The 16,083-nt window shown below is 40.1% G+C and overlaps 1 protein-coding gene across 1 annotated transcript in view; it reads left to right on the forward strand.

The window, feature by feature from the left end:
• Nucleotides 1-16,083, forward strand: part of LOC309415195 (nipped-B-like protein) — a 117,574-nt gene that overhangs the window by 8,671 nt on the left and 92,820 nt on the right. The window contains exons 4-6 of the mRNA XM_082012644.1: nucleotides 459-558; nucleotides 2,215-2,366; nucleotides 3,438-3,598. Of these exons, the coding sequence (XP_081868770.1) occupies nucleotides 459-558; nucleotides 2,215-2,366; nucleotides 3,438-3,598 (413 nt within the window). The remainder of the gene's footprint in view (nucleotides 1-458; nucleotides 559-2,214; nucleotides 2,367-3,437; nucleotides 3,599-16,083) is intronic.

Genomic DNA, 16,083 nt, shown 5'->3' on the forward strand with positions numbered 1-16,083 from the left:
TGCACTGTTCAGCCTGAGATGATTTTTTGCTGTACTTATTCTATGAATGGGAGATATGTTTTCTGTGTTCTTCTGATTTGTTGTGAAGTTTCCAAATCTTTTACTTATTGGCACAATGAGTACTGTACACACCAGTCTGGGGAGCAGAGTATACATCCTGTTATAAAATGTTTTTATTTCCTAGCAGGTTTTTGGCTAAGGAACAGAGGAAGGAACTACAGTTGATATTTATAATTGAATTAATACTGCTTTAGGTAACTCTTTTTATGTCATGGTGTAAAATGGACATCTTACATGGAATCGATCTTTTTTTAATATTTTCTAACAGTTGTAGGTAAAAGATGTTAATGTCTGTAAAGTTTATTAATCTCTGTATATAATAATTTTTGAAATGAGATTGATTCATTGATTAAAAAGGAAATGCATGTAAAGTAATGCTGCTATCTTCTTCTTGATAGGCATGATGATGTCACAGTTTAATATTTCTCAGAATTCCATGCGAGGTAGTCCTGCATCTTCCAATTATCAACAAACCACTATCTCACATAGCCCTTCCAGGTAATGCTTTCTTTTAAATGGGGTGGGAGGGGCAGCGAACTGCAAATTCTTCTTACAGTGACAGTCAATTCTTGTTGCAAGTATGTGAAAGGAAGATGATCAGTGTCAGGACAAATTTTGCATTTGTCTGACAGCAGAGGGTGAGTTTCTTCAGCTGGCAAAGAAACATCTTTTTGTTAGTGAGTTAATCTTTGTATTCTGACTAGTCATGATTCCCTGTACTCTCTCCCTCCCATAATTTTGGCAAACTTTCTTTCCTGCTTAAGGAATCCCCCTGCCTCCTGCCACCCCTCCAGCTGTTCTCTACCTGTGGCAGAGGCTGAGACTGGTGGCAGGAGGATAGGAGAGAAGGGGCTATGTGTTCCGGCATGCGTAACAGGACCAGTGTGACAGGAGGGTGGGAAAGAAGGGCTTGTAAAAGCATGGAGTACTGCTGTAACAGTTATACAAAAGGCTGCTCAGAGGATAGGCCCAGTAGTTTGGCCAGTCTTCCAGCATCTTACTCATCAACTTTCTGGTTCTTTTTCAAACTTTGAGTGTCGGCAAGTAACATGTAACTATAATAAACCATGACACCAGGCCTTTGTTAATATAATAAAGTACTCTGGACTAGAGGAAAGAGTTCTGCATGTAGTTTCAACCCAGTTACTGGGCTATAACAGATTTCATCTCCAGTTTTTAGATATCATTATTAAAATAAACTTATTTAACTTCAACTTAGTGTAATTGTTTTGGCAAATGAAATGCTCTGTACCTGCACAAAAACCTGTACACGTTTTTACTTTTATATCTAAAAGTGATATTGAAGAAGTTTGTTTTTTTTTAATTGTGAATATTACAATGTACTAAGTCTTGAAATCCTTGCAAAATCTTTGTGTTATATACTTTGCTATTTCTTTCTATGAAAGCTTACCTTCATAGAGTTGCTATCTAGAACTGAGGGTTGTGAAAGCATGTATTGTACTTTCTGAAGTATTTATTTGGTTTATTTTTATTTTGAAAAGTTCATATAAGAATGTAAGTTATAAAGTACATGTATTATTGTCACAAGCCTATTTTACTTTTATGGCTTCCTATCTTTAGGATGAGTCTAAGATAAAGCCAGTGAAAGAATAAGTTGTATTCAGTGGACTTTGGGTCAGGTTCTACCTAACTAACTGCCTATCACATTCCTATATCTTGGCAGTATAGTTCTGTTAGATTAAGTTCTTTGAAATCTTACTGGAAAAATCATATTTAGAATAGATGGCTCCTTGTTAATACTAGCGAGCTAGTTGTTATATGATAATTAAACCTTAGCTGTCACTTTCATTCAAACTTCTAGGACTAACTTTTAGAAATTGCATTTCTTGTTTTAGTAACTCTGCAGATCTTATTTTGATAAATATTTGTGTCATTGTTTCCTTTCCCTAGGTGGAGGACTTATGAATGCTTTTTATTCTATTCTTTACTGTGGCTCACTCTTAAGTAGTAATTGAAGTTGGGAAGGTATCAATAGCTTAAAATACTGCTTTTGAAGGGGTTTCTTGATTGTGCTGGAATTTTGTCTCTTACAGAAGTTATAATGTTCCAAAGGTATAATATTCCAAAAGAAATAATAAATTTGTCTAGATTTCCTTTTCCAAGATTTTAAAACATTTTTTATTTTATTTTTAGCCGGTTTGTGCCACCACAGACAAGTTCTGGTAACAGATTTTTGGCACAACAAAATAGTCCAGTGCCTAGTCCATATGCTCCTCAAAGTCCTGCAGGATACATGCCATATTCACATCCTCCAAATTATACACCACATCCTCAGATGCAGCAAGGTAAGTCTGTGATGTTAATTTTATTCTCCTGTCTCATGTCAGCTTTACCTTCATGTGCATGTTTCATAGCGCTCTAATTTCTTTGAAGGAGAAAAATCTTTGAGTTGATAGGGAAATTTTTGTGTATGTTTAAGCTTTGCTTTCCTGACTGTACATCGTGGTAGTATATACTTTTATTAAAAAAAAAAAAAAAAAAAAAAAGAGAGAGAGAGAAGAAATAGTAAAACAGTAAAACACATGTTCATGTTACACTGCTCCTCTCCTATGTACACCCATTTTGCATAGTTGTCACTTATACATGACAATAGAAAAATCAAAACAAACCAAAAACTTTTATTTGTTAGCTATTGCGATCATTTATCTTTACTAGCGAAAACCTAATTTTTGCCAGTGTAATGTAAGTTTTGCTGCCAGCTTATTTAGCCTTACCAAACCTTTGTAGTGTAGACTAGACTAAATTGGATAGAATTATGCTCAAGGTATGCAGTATCTGGCAAAGATGACCTTCAGAGAATGAATGGATTTCTTTGTTCTTTCCTTTTCTAAAAACAACCTTAGACAACATGAACAGTTAAGTATCTAGTTTGTTTTTTTTTTTTTTTGTGTGGTAAGTAGAATTCTCACTGGATTCTTTTAAACCATCTGTTCTTAAAGTTTAGCAATGTGCTTAGAATTTAAATAGTTGTTCTGTATGTAATGTTGTGTATCTCATTAATACCTTGGAAGTTACTAAAGGTAGTGAATACAAATTATATAGAGGAAAATAAAGTTTTCTGTAACCTATAAGAATATAATACTGACTGTAATTAGAATAGATGTGGAGAGAAGCTTGACTGATGTCTACATGGAATTTAGGTTTTAAATCCTCTTGAAAATTCAAATCTTAGATATATAATTTTATTCAAGGTATTTGTGGCAAAAGGATTCAATCAAGAAAGTTGGATTCTTGTTCAGATTCCAGACCTCTTACATCCAACTCATCCACTGTTATGGTGTTTTCTGTGAAATCTCTTAAAGTTAACAACTGTGTGAATATATGAGTATAGTTATTTATATTTTTTTGTATTTCAGCTTCAGTATCCAGTCCCATTGTCACAGCTGGGATAAGGAATCTCCATGAAAATAAAGTTTCAAGTCAGTTGTCTGGAAATTCAGCTAATCATCATGCTGATAATTCTAGACATGGCTCAAATGAAGACTACCTACAGATGGTGCACAGGCTAAGTAGTGATGTATGTTCAGATTACTATCCATTATTGATTTTTCAGGTAGGCAGTGATGAAGCTGCAACGAGAAGTGCGAGGGCAATCAAGAGACACTTCAGCGCCTTTGGGACGACTAGTTAAGGGATCAGGAGGACAAATAGTGTTCTCCACCAAAAAGGTGTCGGGATCAATAGAGCAACTGAAGTGCATCTACACCAATGCATGCAGCATGGGCAACAAACAGGAGGAGCTGGAAGCCATTGTGCAGCAAGAAAACTATGATATAGCTGCAGTCACAGAAAGATGGTGGGATGACTCGCAGAACTTGGATGGCTATAAGCTCTTCAGAAGGAATAGGCAAGGAAGGAGAGGCGGTGGGGTGGCTCTGTATGTTAGGGAGTGTTTTGACTGTCAGAAATAGTGTGGCCAGCAGGAGTAGGGAAGTGATTGTATCCCGTACTCGGCCCTGGTGAGGCCGCACCTTGAATACTGTGTTCAGTTTTGGGCCCCTCACTACAAGAAGGTCATTGAGGTGCTGGATCATGTCCAGAGAAGGGCAATGAAGCTGGTGAGGGGTCTGGAGCACAAGTCTTATGGGGAGCGGCTGAGGGAACTGGGGTTGTTTAGTCTGGAGAAGAGGAGGCTGAGGGGAGACCTTATCGCTCTCTACAACTACCTGAAAGGGGGTTGTGGCAAATGGGTGTTGGTCTCTTCTCCCAAGTAACTAGTGATAGGACGAGAGGAAATGGCCTCAAGTTGTGCTAGGGGAGGTTTAGACTGGATATTAGGAAAAATTTCTTCACTGAGAGGGTGGTCAAGCATTGGAACAGGCTGCCCAGGGAGGTGGTGGAGTCGCCATCTCTGGAAGTGTTCAAAACACGTGTGGATGTGGTGCTTCGGGACATGGTTTAGGGGGCATGGTAGTGTTGGGTTAACGATTGGACTTGATGATCTCGAAGGTCCTTTCCAACCTTAATGATTCTCTGTGTGTGTGATGGTGATGATAGGGTTGAGTGTTTATGGGTAAGAATCAGGGAGAAGGCCAACAAGGCAGATATCATGGTGGGAGTCTGTTATAGACCACCCAACCAGGATGAAGAGGCAGGATGAAATATTCTATAAGCAGCTGGGAGAAGTCTCACAATCACTAGGCCTTGTTCTTGTGGGTGACTTCAAAATACAAGAAATACAGCAGAGAGGAAACAGCTCTGGATGTGGAAGGCCAGTGCATGGATGATGTGGACAATGGTCCAACTACTCCAGAGGTGTTGCCAAGGTCAGAAAGGCCTACCCCCAGCATCACGACTACCCCCACAAGGAAGAAAAGACTAGTTATAGTTGTAGGTGACTCCCTTCTGAGGGGAACTGAAGGTCCAATATGCCAGACAGACCCTTCTCTTTGGGAAGTCTGCTGCCTCCCTGGGGCCCGGGACATCACCAGGATACTTCTTAGCCTGGTGCAGCTCTCAGACTGTTACCCAGTACTGTTGTTCCATGTGAGTGGCGATGAAGCTGCAACACATAGTCCAAGGGCGATCAAAAGAGACTTCAGGGCCTTGGGATGGTTGGTAAGGGAATCTGGAGCACAGGTTATTATTTCCTCCCTCCTTCCAGTTGCGGGCAGTGACATAGGAAGAAACAGATGGGCCCAGTCTGTTAATGCATGGCTCCATGACTGGTGTCACCACCACAGTTTTAGGTGATAATGGGATAGCCTACATGACATGTGGCTTGCTGACATCAGATGGGATTAACCTTTCTCAAAGAGGGAAGAGGGTCTTTGCTCGCAAGCTAGCAGGGCTTATTGACAGGGCTTTAAACTAGACTTGAAGGGGGAGGGGGATAGTATCAGGCTTACCCATGACAAGCTTGTTTAATATCTTTATCGATGATCTGGATGAGGGGATTGAGTGCTCCCTCAGGAAATTTACAGATGACACCAAGTTGGGTGGGAGTGTTGATCTGCTGGAGGGTAGGAGGGCTCTGCAGAGGGATCTGGACAGACTCGATCAATGGGCAGAGGTCAACTGTATGAGGTTTAATAAGGCCAAGTGCAGGGTCCTGCACTTTGGCCACAACAACTCCATGCAACGCTACAGGCTTGGGGAAGAGTGGCTGGAGAGCTGCCTGGCGGAAAGGGACCTGGGGGTGCTGGTTGACAGCCGGCTGAATATGAGCCGGCAGTGTGCCCAGGTGGCCAAGAAGGCCAACAGCGTCCTGGCCTGTATCAGGAATAGTGTGGCCAGCAGGAGTAGGGAAGTGATTGTGCCCCTGTACTTGGCCCTGGTGAGGCTGCACCTTGAATCCTGTGTTCAGTTTTGGGCCCCTCACTACAAGAAGGATGTTGAGGTGCTGGAGCACTTCTGAAGAAGGGTAATGAAGCTGGTGAAGGATGTAGAGCACAAGTCCTATGAGGAGTGGCTGTGGGGATTCGGTTTGTTTAACCTGCAGAAAAGGAGCCTCAGGGGAGATCTTATCGCCCTCTACAGCTACCTGAAAGGAGGTTGTAGTGCAGTGGCTGTTAGTCTCTTTTCCAAAGTAACTAGCGATAGAACCAGAGGAAATGGCCTCAAGTTGTGCCAGGGGAGGTTTGGATTGGGTATTAGGAAAAATTTCTTTACCTAAAGGGTTGTCAAGCATTGGAACAGGCTGCCCAGGGAAGTGGTGAGTCACCATCCCTGGAGATATTTAAAAGACCCTGTAGATGTGGTGCTTAGGGACATGGTTTAGTGGTGGACTTGGCAGTGCTAGGTTAATGGTTGGACTTGATCATCTTAAAGGTCTTTCCCAGCCTGAATGATTCTATGATTCTGTGTTACCTAGATCAGTTAATTATCATAAAGGAAAAATTTACTATGATTAAGTATGTGTTTAGCTGCCTTAGAAGTCAGATATTTTAGTATGTTGTTGATGAATAAAACCACTGAAAATATATTTCGGTTTCATATGTGTACACTCAACCATGCAACTTCAATGTGTGAGTTTTAACTTTTTTATAGATCTTTCTTTCCTTTGGAACAGTTTGTAACATTGATTTTGAGGAAATTACGAAAAGTAAAAAATCTTACTCATATGTGAGTTTATTTTAAAGAAATGGTAGCATGTCTCTGCAGTTATTGTAGCAATATGTTGATGCAAACAATACTAGATTCTAAGTAGGTGTATAGTTAAGTCATCTTTCTGAAGATTCCCATAACTGTCTGTTATATTTGAATAACCTATTGGGCAATAGTGTTGTCAGAGGCAAAAATTCCTTTTGACACTTGTCTTACTGGTCTTTTATGCGATTTTATGATCTGGTTTCTTTGTAAGACATTTTCCCATAGTGACTTTAGTTCATGTGGGAGAAATTGTTGCTGAAGTCTTGAATCTAAAGGAAAAAAAACCCACAACTATTTCCCACAGTGTTTTGAACTTCTTAATTTTCATCTTAATGAGCATCTCATCCTGTGGATGAAGCATATTGGGATTCTTCTTTACAACTTTGGCACATAGTCTCTTAAAACTGAATCTTAAGTGCTCTCCCCTTAAGAGCTGTTATTTTTTGACTTTAGCTCTTTGAACAGTGTGGTCATAGTGATGCCTGCAACAGTAGGCATAACAGTAATTACAAAACTTCATCAAAACCTGGTGGCAATGTTATAAATGATTTAGTCCCAAACAGGATTCCAATTCAAATTTACAATTTATTAAGCAAATAGAGGCAAGCAAACAGCGCTGGGTGCGCCGGGAGTCTCTGCTCCACCAAGACGCAGGTGGTTCAGTTCCTGTTCCTGGTTTATATCCTGTCCGTTAATACATATTCATGAAGAGGTGTGTCTTCTTTGGCACATGCCCTCTTCTCCTTCTCGACTCGTCCTCAGCGGGATCCTGTTTGCTAATACATATTCATGAATAGGCGTGTCTTCTAATACATATTAATGAACAGGTGTGTCTTCTTCAGCGCATGCCCTCTTCTCCTGCTAGAGTCTTCTCGAATCTTCCTCGGCGTGCCCCCAGGATGACCCCAAACCTTATGCATGCACTTTCTTTACACAATACTATGTGGTCAGTGGTCAAACTGGTTTGAGCTGATATACCAGCAAAGTAGTTTAACTTTCTCCTGTAAAATACCCCTTTTTATGGTGCAGGAGAAATCCATGAAAGTACAGAAGATTACGCTTCATCACACGAATCAGATGAACATATTTCATAATCCCCCATCTTTTTCTTTATAGTATTGATTCGGTTATACTCAATTGGAAATGAAAACACAAGTAGATTAATCTAGTAACAATCCCCCACATATCCTCAATACAGCTATCCCCATTTTAGTAAGCCGATCACCACCCATAAAATCTCCCCAAAATCCTATTCCATTCCAAGTTTGTCTCTCAGGAGGCCATTCATTCTCCCTAATTTATGGGTAACAGGAAAAAACTAGGTTTTATTGTTGATTACAGGTATGCGCTGTACAATTAGAAAAGGTCCTCACTTTTTCCATTTTTCTGGGGTAAACCCCAGCTGGACTTGTTCCAATATTGACTACAGTTATTTGCCATAATCAGAGTCCAAGGAACTCACCCCCAAGTAGAACTAGAAGAGGTCCGGTCAGGGCCATAGTGATCGGCGGTCACAGCCCGAAGGGGTTGCAGCCCTTGGCAGACCCTTTTTAAGCCGCAACACCAGTTCCCCTCCGGTCTTGCCCTCTTCTTTCCTTTAAGGGGGTGCTTTCTTAGTACCCAAATTAATTGAGCACTGCTTGTGAAGGCCAGAGCTTTGCTAGATCAGTGGTTTGTCCAGACCTGAGCACTTGCCCGAGCCTGGCGATCCTCTTTATTTGCAAGGCTTTATGGCTACAGAAAACTGCCAGTTAGCCTGCAACACTAATCTTACAAATACACACCACCTTCTACACAAAGGACAAATTCTAGTTCCAGCTCCTTTTTCCTGTTCTTCTTTTGCCAACAACTCCTTCCGATTATACTCGTTTGGAGTACCCATTGTTGTTTCCTATTACCCTTTCCCATTGTTTTCCAAACTTGGGGATTACTTGCATTTCTCTCCATAGCTTCCCATGGCCATCGTTCACCTTGATTTGTTCCACCACAAACGTAACAATTAGTTATATTCAATGACTTTACAAATAGATTTTTAGCAACTGTGGGAATTTCATGTTTCACTCCTGTTTCTATTACAGGAGTAGCCGCAATAAAATTCCCACAGCAATTTAGTCAGATGTGACCTTCCACTCCTTCACTGGACCTTTCACTCGCGACACATGTGTCCATCCTTTTTCAGCAGTTCTCACAGCTGTTTCTGTAGTTAATAAAACAAGGAAAGGTCCTTCCCAGAGGGGAGATAAGTTTCCTTCTTTCCATGTTTTTATCAGAATTTTATCTCCTGGTTCTAACTGATGAATTGCAAATCCTAAAGGTGGTGTTTGGGCCACCATCCCAATCTCTCTTAATTCTTTTAATCTTTTTCCAATGGTAATTATATAATGTTGGATACTATGATCCTCAATTACATTGTTCCCCAGAGGCATTCCTTGAAAATAAGGCATGCCATATAACATTTCATATGGCGATAATCCAGTCTCACTGTATGGTTTCGTTCTTATGTTTAGAAGTGCCAATGGTAAACATTTCATCCAGGGCATTTGTGTCTCAATCATTAATTTAGCCAATTGTTGTTTTATTGTTTGATTCATTCTTTCTACCTTCCCCGAGCTTTGTGGGTGCCACGGAGTGTGGTATTCCCACTGAATACCCAATGATTGACACAATAGTTTTATTATTTTAGAAGTAAAATGTGTGCCCTGGTCAGAATCAATGTACTGGATTATCCCATATCTAGGTATCAAATGTTCCAATAAATTTTTTACCACCATCTGTGCCATAGCTCGTGCTACAGGGTACGCTTCTACCCACTGTGTTAAATGATCTACTATTGCCAATAAATATTTTATCCTCCCTACCTTAGGCAATTCAGTGAAATCGACTTGTACTTTCTCAAAAGGTCTGTAAGCTGTTTTTCTCCCTCCCGTGGCTGCTTGTCGAAACACTGTCTTATTTACCTTTTGACAGGTTAAGCAACCTTGTGTAATTTGCTTTGCTATTTCAAAAATTCCAATACCACCAAATAGTTTAAGAAAATGATCACTTAACGCTTTTGTACCCCAATGTGTTTGCGCATGCAAACGTTCTAATATTCGCTTGGTGTAGGCTTTTGGCAACATTTCTCGCCCATCAGGCAGTGTCCATTTTCCTTGTTCTAATTTAGCTCCTATTTTCTCCAATTTTGTTTGTTCTTCTGGGGTAAACTTCCCTCTTTCCTCTCGTTCTTCTTTGCTGGTGTCCTCCTTTGTTTGTATTACATTAATTTTGGCAACTTTAGTCCTCAAGGCTGCTTCCTGGGCCTCTTTATCTGCTAAGTTATTTCCTCTAGTTCGGTAATCTAATCCCTTTTGGTGTCCCCTCACATGTACCACTGCTATCTCCTTTGGTTCTCTTAACGCCTTCAAAATCTTTACTATTAATTCTTGATGTATTAAATTCCTCCCTTGAGTATTAATCAAACCTCTTTCTTCCCAAATTTTTCCAAAAGTGTGGACCACCCCATATGCGTATTTAGAATCTGTAAATATAGTCCCACTTCTTCCTTTTAATAATTCCAGGGCCCTACATAGGGCTCACAAGCCTGAGCTGACCATGATGGACTCAGAGGTCCTGATTCCACAAGTTCCAAGTCCTTATTAATTACTGCATAACCTGATTTTCTCTTCCCTTCTACCACTCTGGAGGAGCCATCTATAAACAGCGCTTCTCCATTTTCCAACTCAGCATCTCTTAAATCTGGTCTCACCTTTGTCTGGGTCTCAATTACCTCTAAACAGTTATGTTGTAATACCTCTGATGGTTCTCCAAACAAAAATTGTGCTGGACTCTGAGCAGAAGTCACCCTCAGTTCTAAGTCAGGGGAGTCTATTAGTATTGCTTCATACTTTAGGATTCGGCTGTCCGTTAACCATTTTTCCGCTTTTTGTTGTAAAACATTTCTGACATTGTGTGTGGTATACACTTTTAAAGGAGAACTAAAGGTAATCTTCCTAACTTCCTCTATTAATAATGCTGTAGCAACCAGAGCTTGGAGACAAGCAGGCCATCCTCTGCTTACTGGATCAAGTAACTTAGAACAATACCCCATGGGTTTTTTGATTCCTGCCCAGTCTTGAGTAAGAACTCCATATGCTGTCTGGCTTGATGTATTCACAAAGAGATAGAAAGGTTTTTCTAGATCTGGGAGGCTCAATACAGGTGCTTGTATTAATGCCTTTTTTACTTCCTCAAATCTCTGATCATCTTCAATAAACCACTTAAGTTGGTTATTAGTTACTTTATCACTATAATTTTCAAGCCATGGTCTACAATATCCTAATAATCCCAGTATTTGCCTAATTTCCGTTTTAGTTTGTGGGAGTCTTAAGGATAGAATCCCAGATACCCTATCAGGATCTAACTTCTCCCTTCCCTTACTCAGCCAATGTCCTAAGTATTTTACTTCCTGTTCTACAAACTGTAGCTTTGATCGGGACACCTTTAATCCCTTTTCCCCTAGAAAATTTAACAATTTAATGGTGGCTTTTCGGATCCCCTCTTCAGTTTCTCCTGCTACTAATAAATCGTCCACATATTGCAATAATTTTACCTCCTTAGGTATTGTGAAATCTTGTAGAATTTTTTCTAAAGTTTGTCCAAATAGATTTGGTGACTCTGTAAACCCTTGTGGTAACACAGTCCATCTTAATTGTTGTTTTCGTCCTGTTTCGGGGTCCTCCCACTCAAAGGCAAAATAATCTCTGGATCCCTCATCCAGAGGACAGGCCCAAAAAGCATCTTTCAAATCTATTACACTATACCAAGTATGCTTGGGAGATATATGACTCAATAGAGTATAAGGATTTGCCACCACAGGGAATTTAGTGATTGTTCGCTGATTTACAGCTCTTAAGTCCTGCACCATCCTGTATGACCCATCCATTTTTTTTTTTTACGGGAAGAATGGGCATGTTATGAGACGACATACATGGTTCTAGGGTTCCTTTTTCCAAAAGTCTGTCAACTACAGGTTTTAATCCTTTTCAACCCTCCATAGGTATAGGGTATTGCTTGATTCTAATTGGGCGGTGCGGATCTATTATTTGAACGCTTATGGGGTCCATTTTTGTCTTTCCAGTTTCCCCTTCCTTATACCACACTGAGGGGTTAATAGCTTCTTCATCCTCTTGTGTTAAAGGGTATAATTTAATCTGCAATTTGTCCCCTTGACTCTGAATGCTCAAGTTTAACTTCAAAATCAAATCCCTTCCTAATAAATTGTATTCCGCTTCAGGGAGCAAAAGTAAATCATTTAGACAAATTTTCTTTTCTGTTTCTACTTCTACATCTTTCAATATATTTACTTTCAAAGGCTCTCCTTTTGCTCCCGCTACTGACACGTAACTCTTCCCTTTTTCTATTCCTTTTGGAAGTTTTTGAGTGGTTGACTTTTCGGCCCCTGTATCCACTAAAAATAAAACTTCCTCTTTATGGGGACCAATTAATAATTTTATCAAGGGCTCTGTTGATGTTGAAGTCCCCAGAAGATAGAGCCCCTGACACCCCTAGTCTTCTTTGAACATCTTCTCATCTTGTTCCCGCTTACGGCAGTTCTTCTGAACATGTCCCCTCTTGTTACAGTAGTAACAGACGGGAATTGTAAATCTTTCTCGATAAGGCTGTCCCCGGGGTGTCTGCTCTATTCTTTTTTCCCTTTTCTCTCCAGGAGTCGTCTTATTTTTCTGACTTTCCCTTACTGCTGCTACAAAAATTTTTGCTTTTGCTTTTTGTTTTTCTTCGTCCCTCCTAACATAGACTTTCTGGGCTTCTCTAAGTAACTCCTCTAATCCTCTTTCTTGCCAGTCTTCCGATTTTTCTAATTTCCTTCTTATATCCCCCCAGGATTTAGCTACAAATTGTGTTCTAAGGAGTGCGGTCCCAGCCACTGTATTCGGATCAAGTCCAGAATACATTTGTAGGTTTTTCCTCAACCTCTCCAACCATTCTGTTGGAGATTCGTCTTTCCCTTGTTGTTCATTAAATGCTTTAGTAATGTTTTGCCCTCGGGGAACCGCTTCCCTTATTCCCTGTATGATTAACGTTCTCAAATCCCTCATATTTTGTCTTTCTTGGGGTTGTTGATGATCCCAGTGGGGATCCACATTTGGCCATTTCTGATCTCCCGGGGGTCCTGCCTGATTCTGTCTTTCCCAAATTCTCATTCCAGCTTGTCTAATCATTCCCCTTTCCTCAACAGTGAATAGGATCCCTAAAATGGACTGTATTTCTTCCCAGGTATAAGTATTGGGGCCTAGGAATTGGTCCAATTTTTCAGCTACTCCGAGGGGATCACCTAATAGGGTCCCCATTTCTTTCTTGAAATTTCTTACATCTGTGGTATTTAATGGGACTGCCACAAACCCGATGCCTCCCTGATTGCCTCCGAGGGGTACTTCTCGTAAGGGATATAGAGAAGCTCCCTCAGATACAGCAGTCCTACTTCTCGTACATGCAGCCGGAGGTCGATCTAATTCCGGTGCTGTTGGTGGTGGAGATACTATGGCCACCGGAGGGGGAGCCGCCACCAGAGATGGATTATTAGAATATGGAGGCGGTAGGTTATCCAGTGACTCCCATTTATCATCTTTTTCCTTTTCACTTTTCCCCTCTTCTTCTTCCTCAAACTTTTCATCTGTTTTTAATGTAAGTATTGAGGCTGGAAAAGGACGTAAAGTTCTGTCCCATAATCCTGCATAATCACTTTCCTCCTTACTAAAAGGTTCCTTTGAATTAACATATATATTTAAGGCCTGGCAGACCCAGTCTTCAAAAGATCCAAAAACAGGCCAAAAGACATGTGGTCTCAAAGGTTCTTTTGGCCATTCTACCATACAATATTGAACTAATTTTAATTTTCTTTTTCCTTTTCTGGGGCCCCTATCATTCCAATTTTCAATCATTATTCCTAATGGACTCTCCGGAGGTATTTCTAGTAATTCGCTCCCTTTCTTCTGGTCCTGGGTTCTCGATTTCGTCTGACCCATCTAGGAATTTTTACTTTGGCAATTCCTACAGCCCTTGGCTACCAGTAAGAGTGTCTTGCAGGCGGTTTTAGGACCTATCACCCACCCACGAATCCTCCAAGAATCGCTTCGGTCCTTCACCGGCCAAGTGCCTCGCGGGAGATTGGAACCGCGGTTAGAAGACCTCCACAATCGCTTCGGAACTAGGTTCCGTCTCAGTCACACTCTTACACACACAGGCAACCGAATCCTACCCAACTGAACGGTACACACCTTAAATACTTACAACTCCATCGTCTTCGTTTGGATCTTCGCGCGTAGAATTACGGGCAAAATAAACTGCTGCAGCCGGCAAGGGAGCTCATAAAAAATCAAATTCTTTGCTTGCCCCTATTCAGGTTCAGAATGGCGTTAGTCCCGACCCGACCCGATCAGGAGCCACCAAATTGGTGGGGCGCCCCTCCTAGATCAAGTCAGAATTCAGGAACCAAGACCATCCTGGACAAGCCCCCAATTGTTATAAATGATTTAGTCCCAAACAGGATTCCAATTCAAATTTACAATTTATTAAGCAAATAGAGGCAAGCAAACAGCACTGGGTGCACCAGGAGTCTCTGCTCCACCAAGACACACGCAGTTCAGTTCCTGTTCCTGGTTTATATCCTGTCCCTTAATACATATTCATGAATAGGCGTGTCTTCTTCGGCACATGCCCTCTTCTCCTTCTAGAATCTTCTCGAATCTTCCTCAGCGTGATCCTGTTTGCTAATACATATTCATGAATAGGCGTGTCTTCTAATACATATTAATGAACAGGCGTGTCTTCTTCAGCGCATGCCCTCTTCTCCTGCTAGAGTCTTCTCGAATCTTCCTCGGTGTGCCCCCAGGATGACCCCAAACCTTATGCATGCACTTTCTTTACACAATACTATGTGGTCAGTGGTCAAACTGGTTTGAGCTGATATACCAGCAAAGTAGTTTAACTTTCTCCTGTAAAATACCCCTTTTTATGGTGCAGGAGAAATCCATGAAAGTAGAGAAGATTACACTTCATCACACGAATCAGATAAACATATTTCACAGCAAGCAGGCCTTTTTCTTTTTTGTTGTTGTTGTTTGTGTTTTATTTAGCTTACAAAAACTGTGGGCAACTCTTGTCTTCCTAAATTAACTTGTGGAAGGAAAAAGAAGTGTTGTATTCAACAAGTGTACTATTAACACCAGGCTCCCTAAATCCCTTACCAGGATTAAAACACTAGAACTCCAAGAGAGTTATTAGTTTCATTAGTCATCTTTTTTTAAAATGCAAGAATTATGCTGATTAAAAATATTAGTTAAGAAGTAGTATCTTAAACAAGAGGATTTTGTAATGAAGGAATCCATCATAATACACAATCATCAGATGTTTTTCAGAGTCTCTGCTTCAGCAATGTAGATTCTTCAAAATAAGAAGCTGTTCTTGGCATTAAGTGTACATATATCCCCCAACTACGTTGAAGGTACATTTTTCAAGAAAATTTTGGTTTTGTTAAGAAAAGTTTTTTGGAAAGCTTTAATATTAGGATAATTTATTTCACAATGTTTAAAGAGGAAGTATTTAAAAATATTCACCCCTAATTTTGTGATCCAAGCAATGCAACCACAACCTAGTTCATGAGAACTTAGAAATGAAACTCATTCAACACTGACAGACTATGAAAACATAAAACATACCATAATTGTTCAGTTTAATTGGAGAAATACTAAAGGTAAAAAATAATTATAGCTTTAAAAGCTGATTTTAGTAGCTATCATGCAGAAAACAGTTTGAAGAATTTGGATTAAAGTTTTACATCTTTGTATGAATAATAAGCTTAATCATAATGTTGCAGCCTTTTCAGAAGCAGTGTGACCTTCGGCACAGGTAGTTATGAATGAGGATTTTTAAGTCACAAAACTTAAAAATTTTAAGTATTGCTTAGTCTTTTTCTTAGTTTTAGGATTTTGTTTCTTTAAAAATTATGAATAGTTACAGGATATTGTGTATTTGCAATATATGGTTTTACAAAATCAGCAAGTATACCCTTGAAGGCTCACTGTGCATATACTCAATTTAAGCACCATTTTTTGATAAGCGTGAGAACATTCCTAGAATACGCTTACATTTCACCATTTGATGAGTTCTGAACTAGGAAACAGTAAATGAGCACTTCTGAAAATTTGTCAGCTACAGTAGTAATGGCAGGTGTACCTGAAAGTTCATCTACCTAGTTAGTCTGTTTAGTTAATTTAATAAAAGGCACCTTTGCCTCTGTCCTTGGCAGTCATGGGTAGAGGAACCTCTCCTGTCCTAATAAAACATATATATCTTAAGAAGTTACTAAGCTTTCTCCCCTGCCAACATTTGGGGTTTTTGGGGATTTATTACAAT

The sequence above is a fragment of the Phaethon aethereus genome (genome assembly GCF_964289735.1).
Source record: "Phaethon aethereus genome assembly, chromosome: W".
In the NCBI taxonomy this organism is placed as follows: Eukaryota; Metazoa; Chordata; class Aves; order Phaethontiformes; family Phaethontidae; genus Phaethon; species Phaethon aethereus.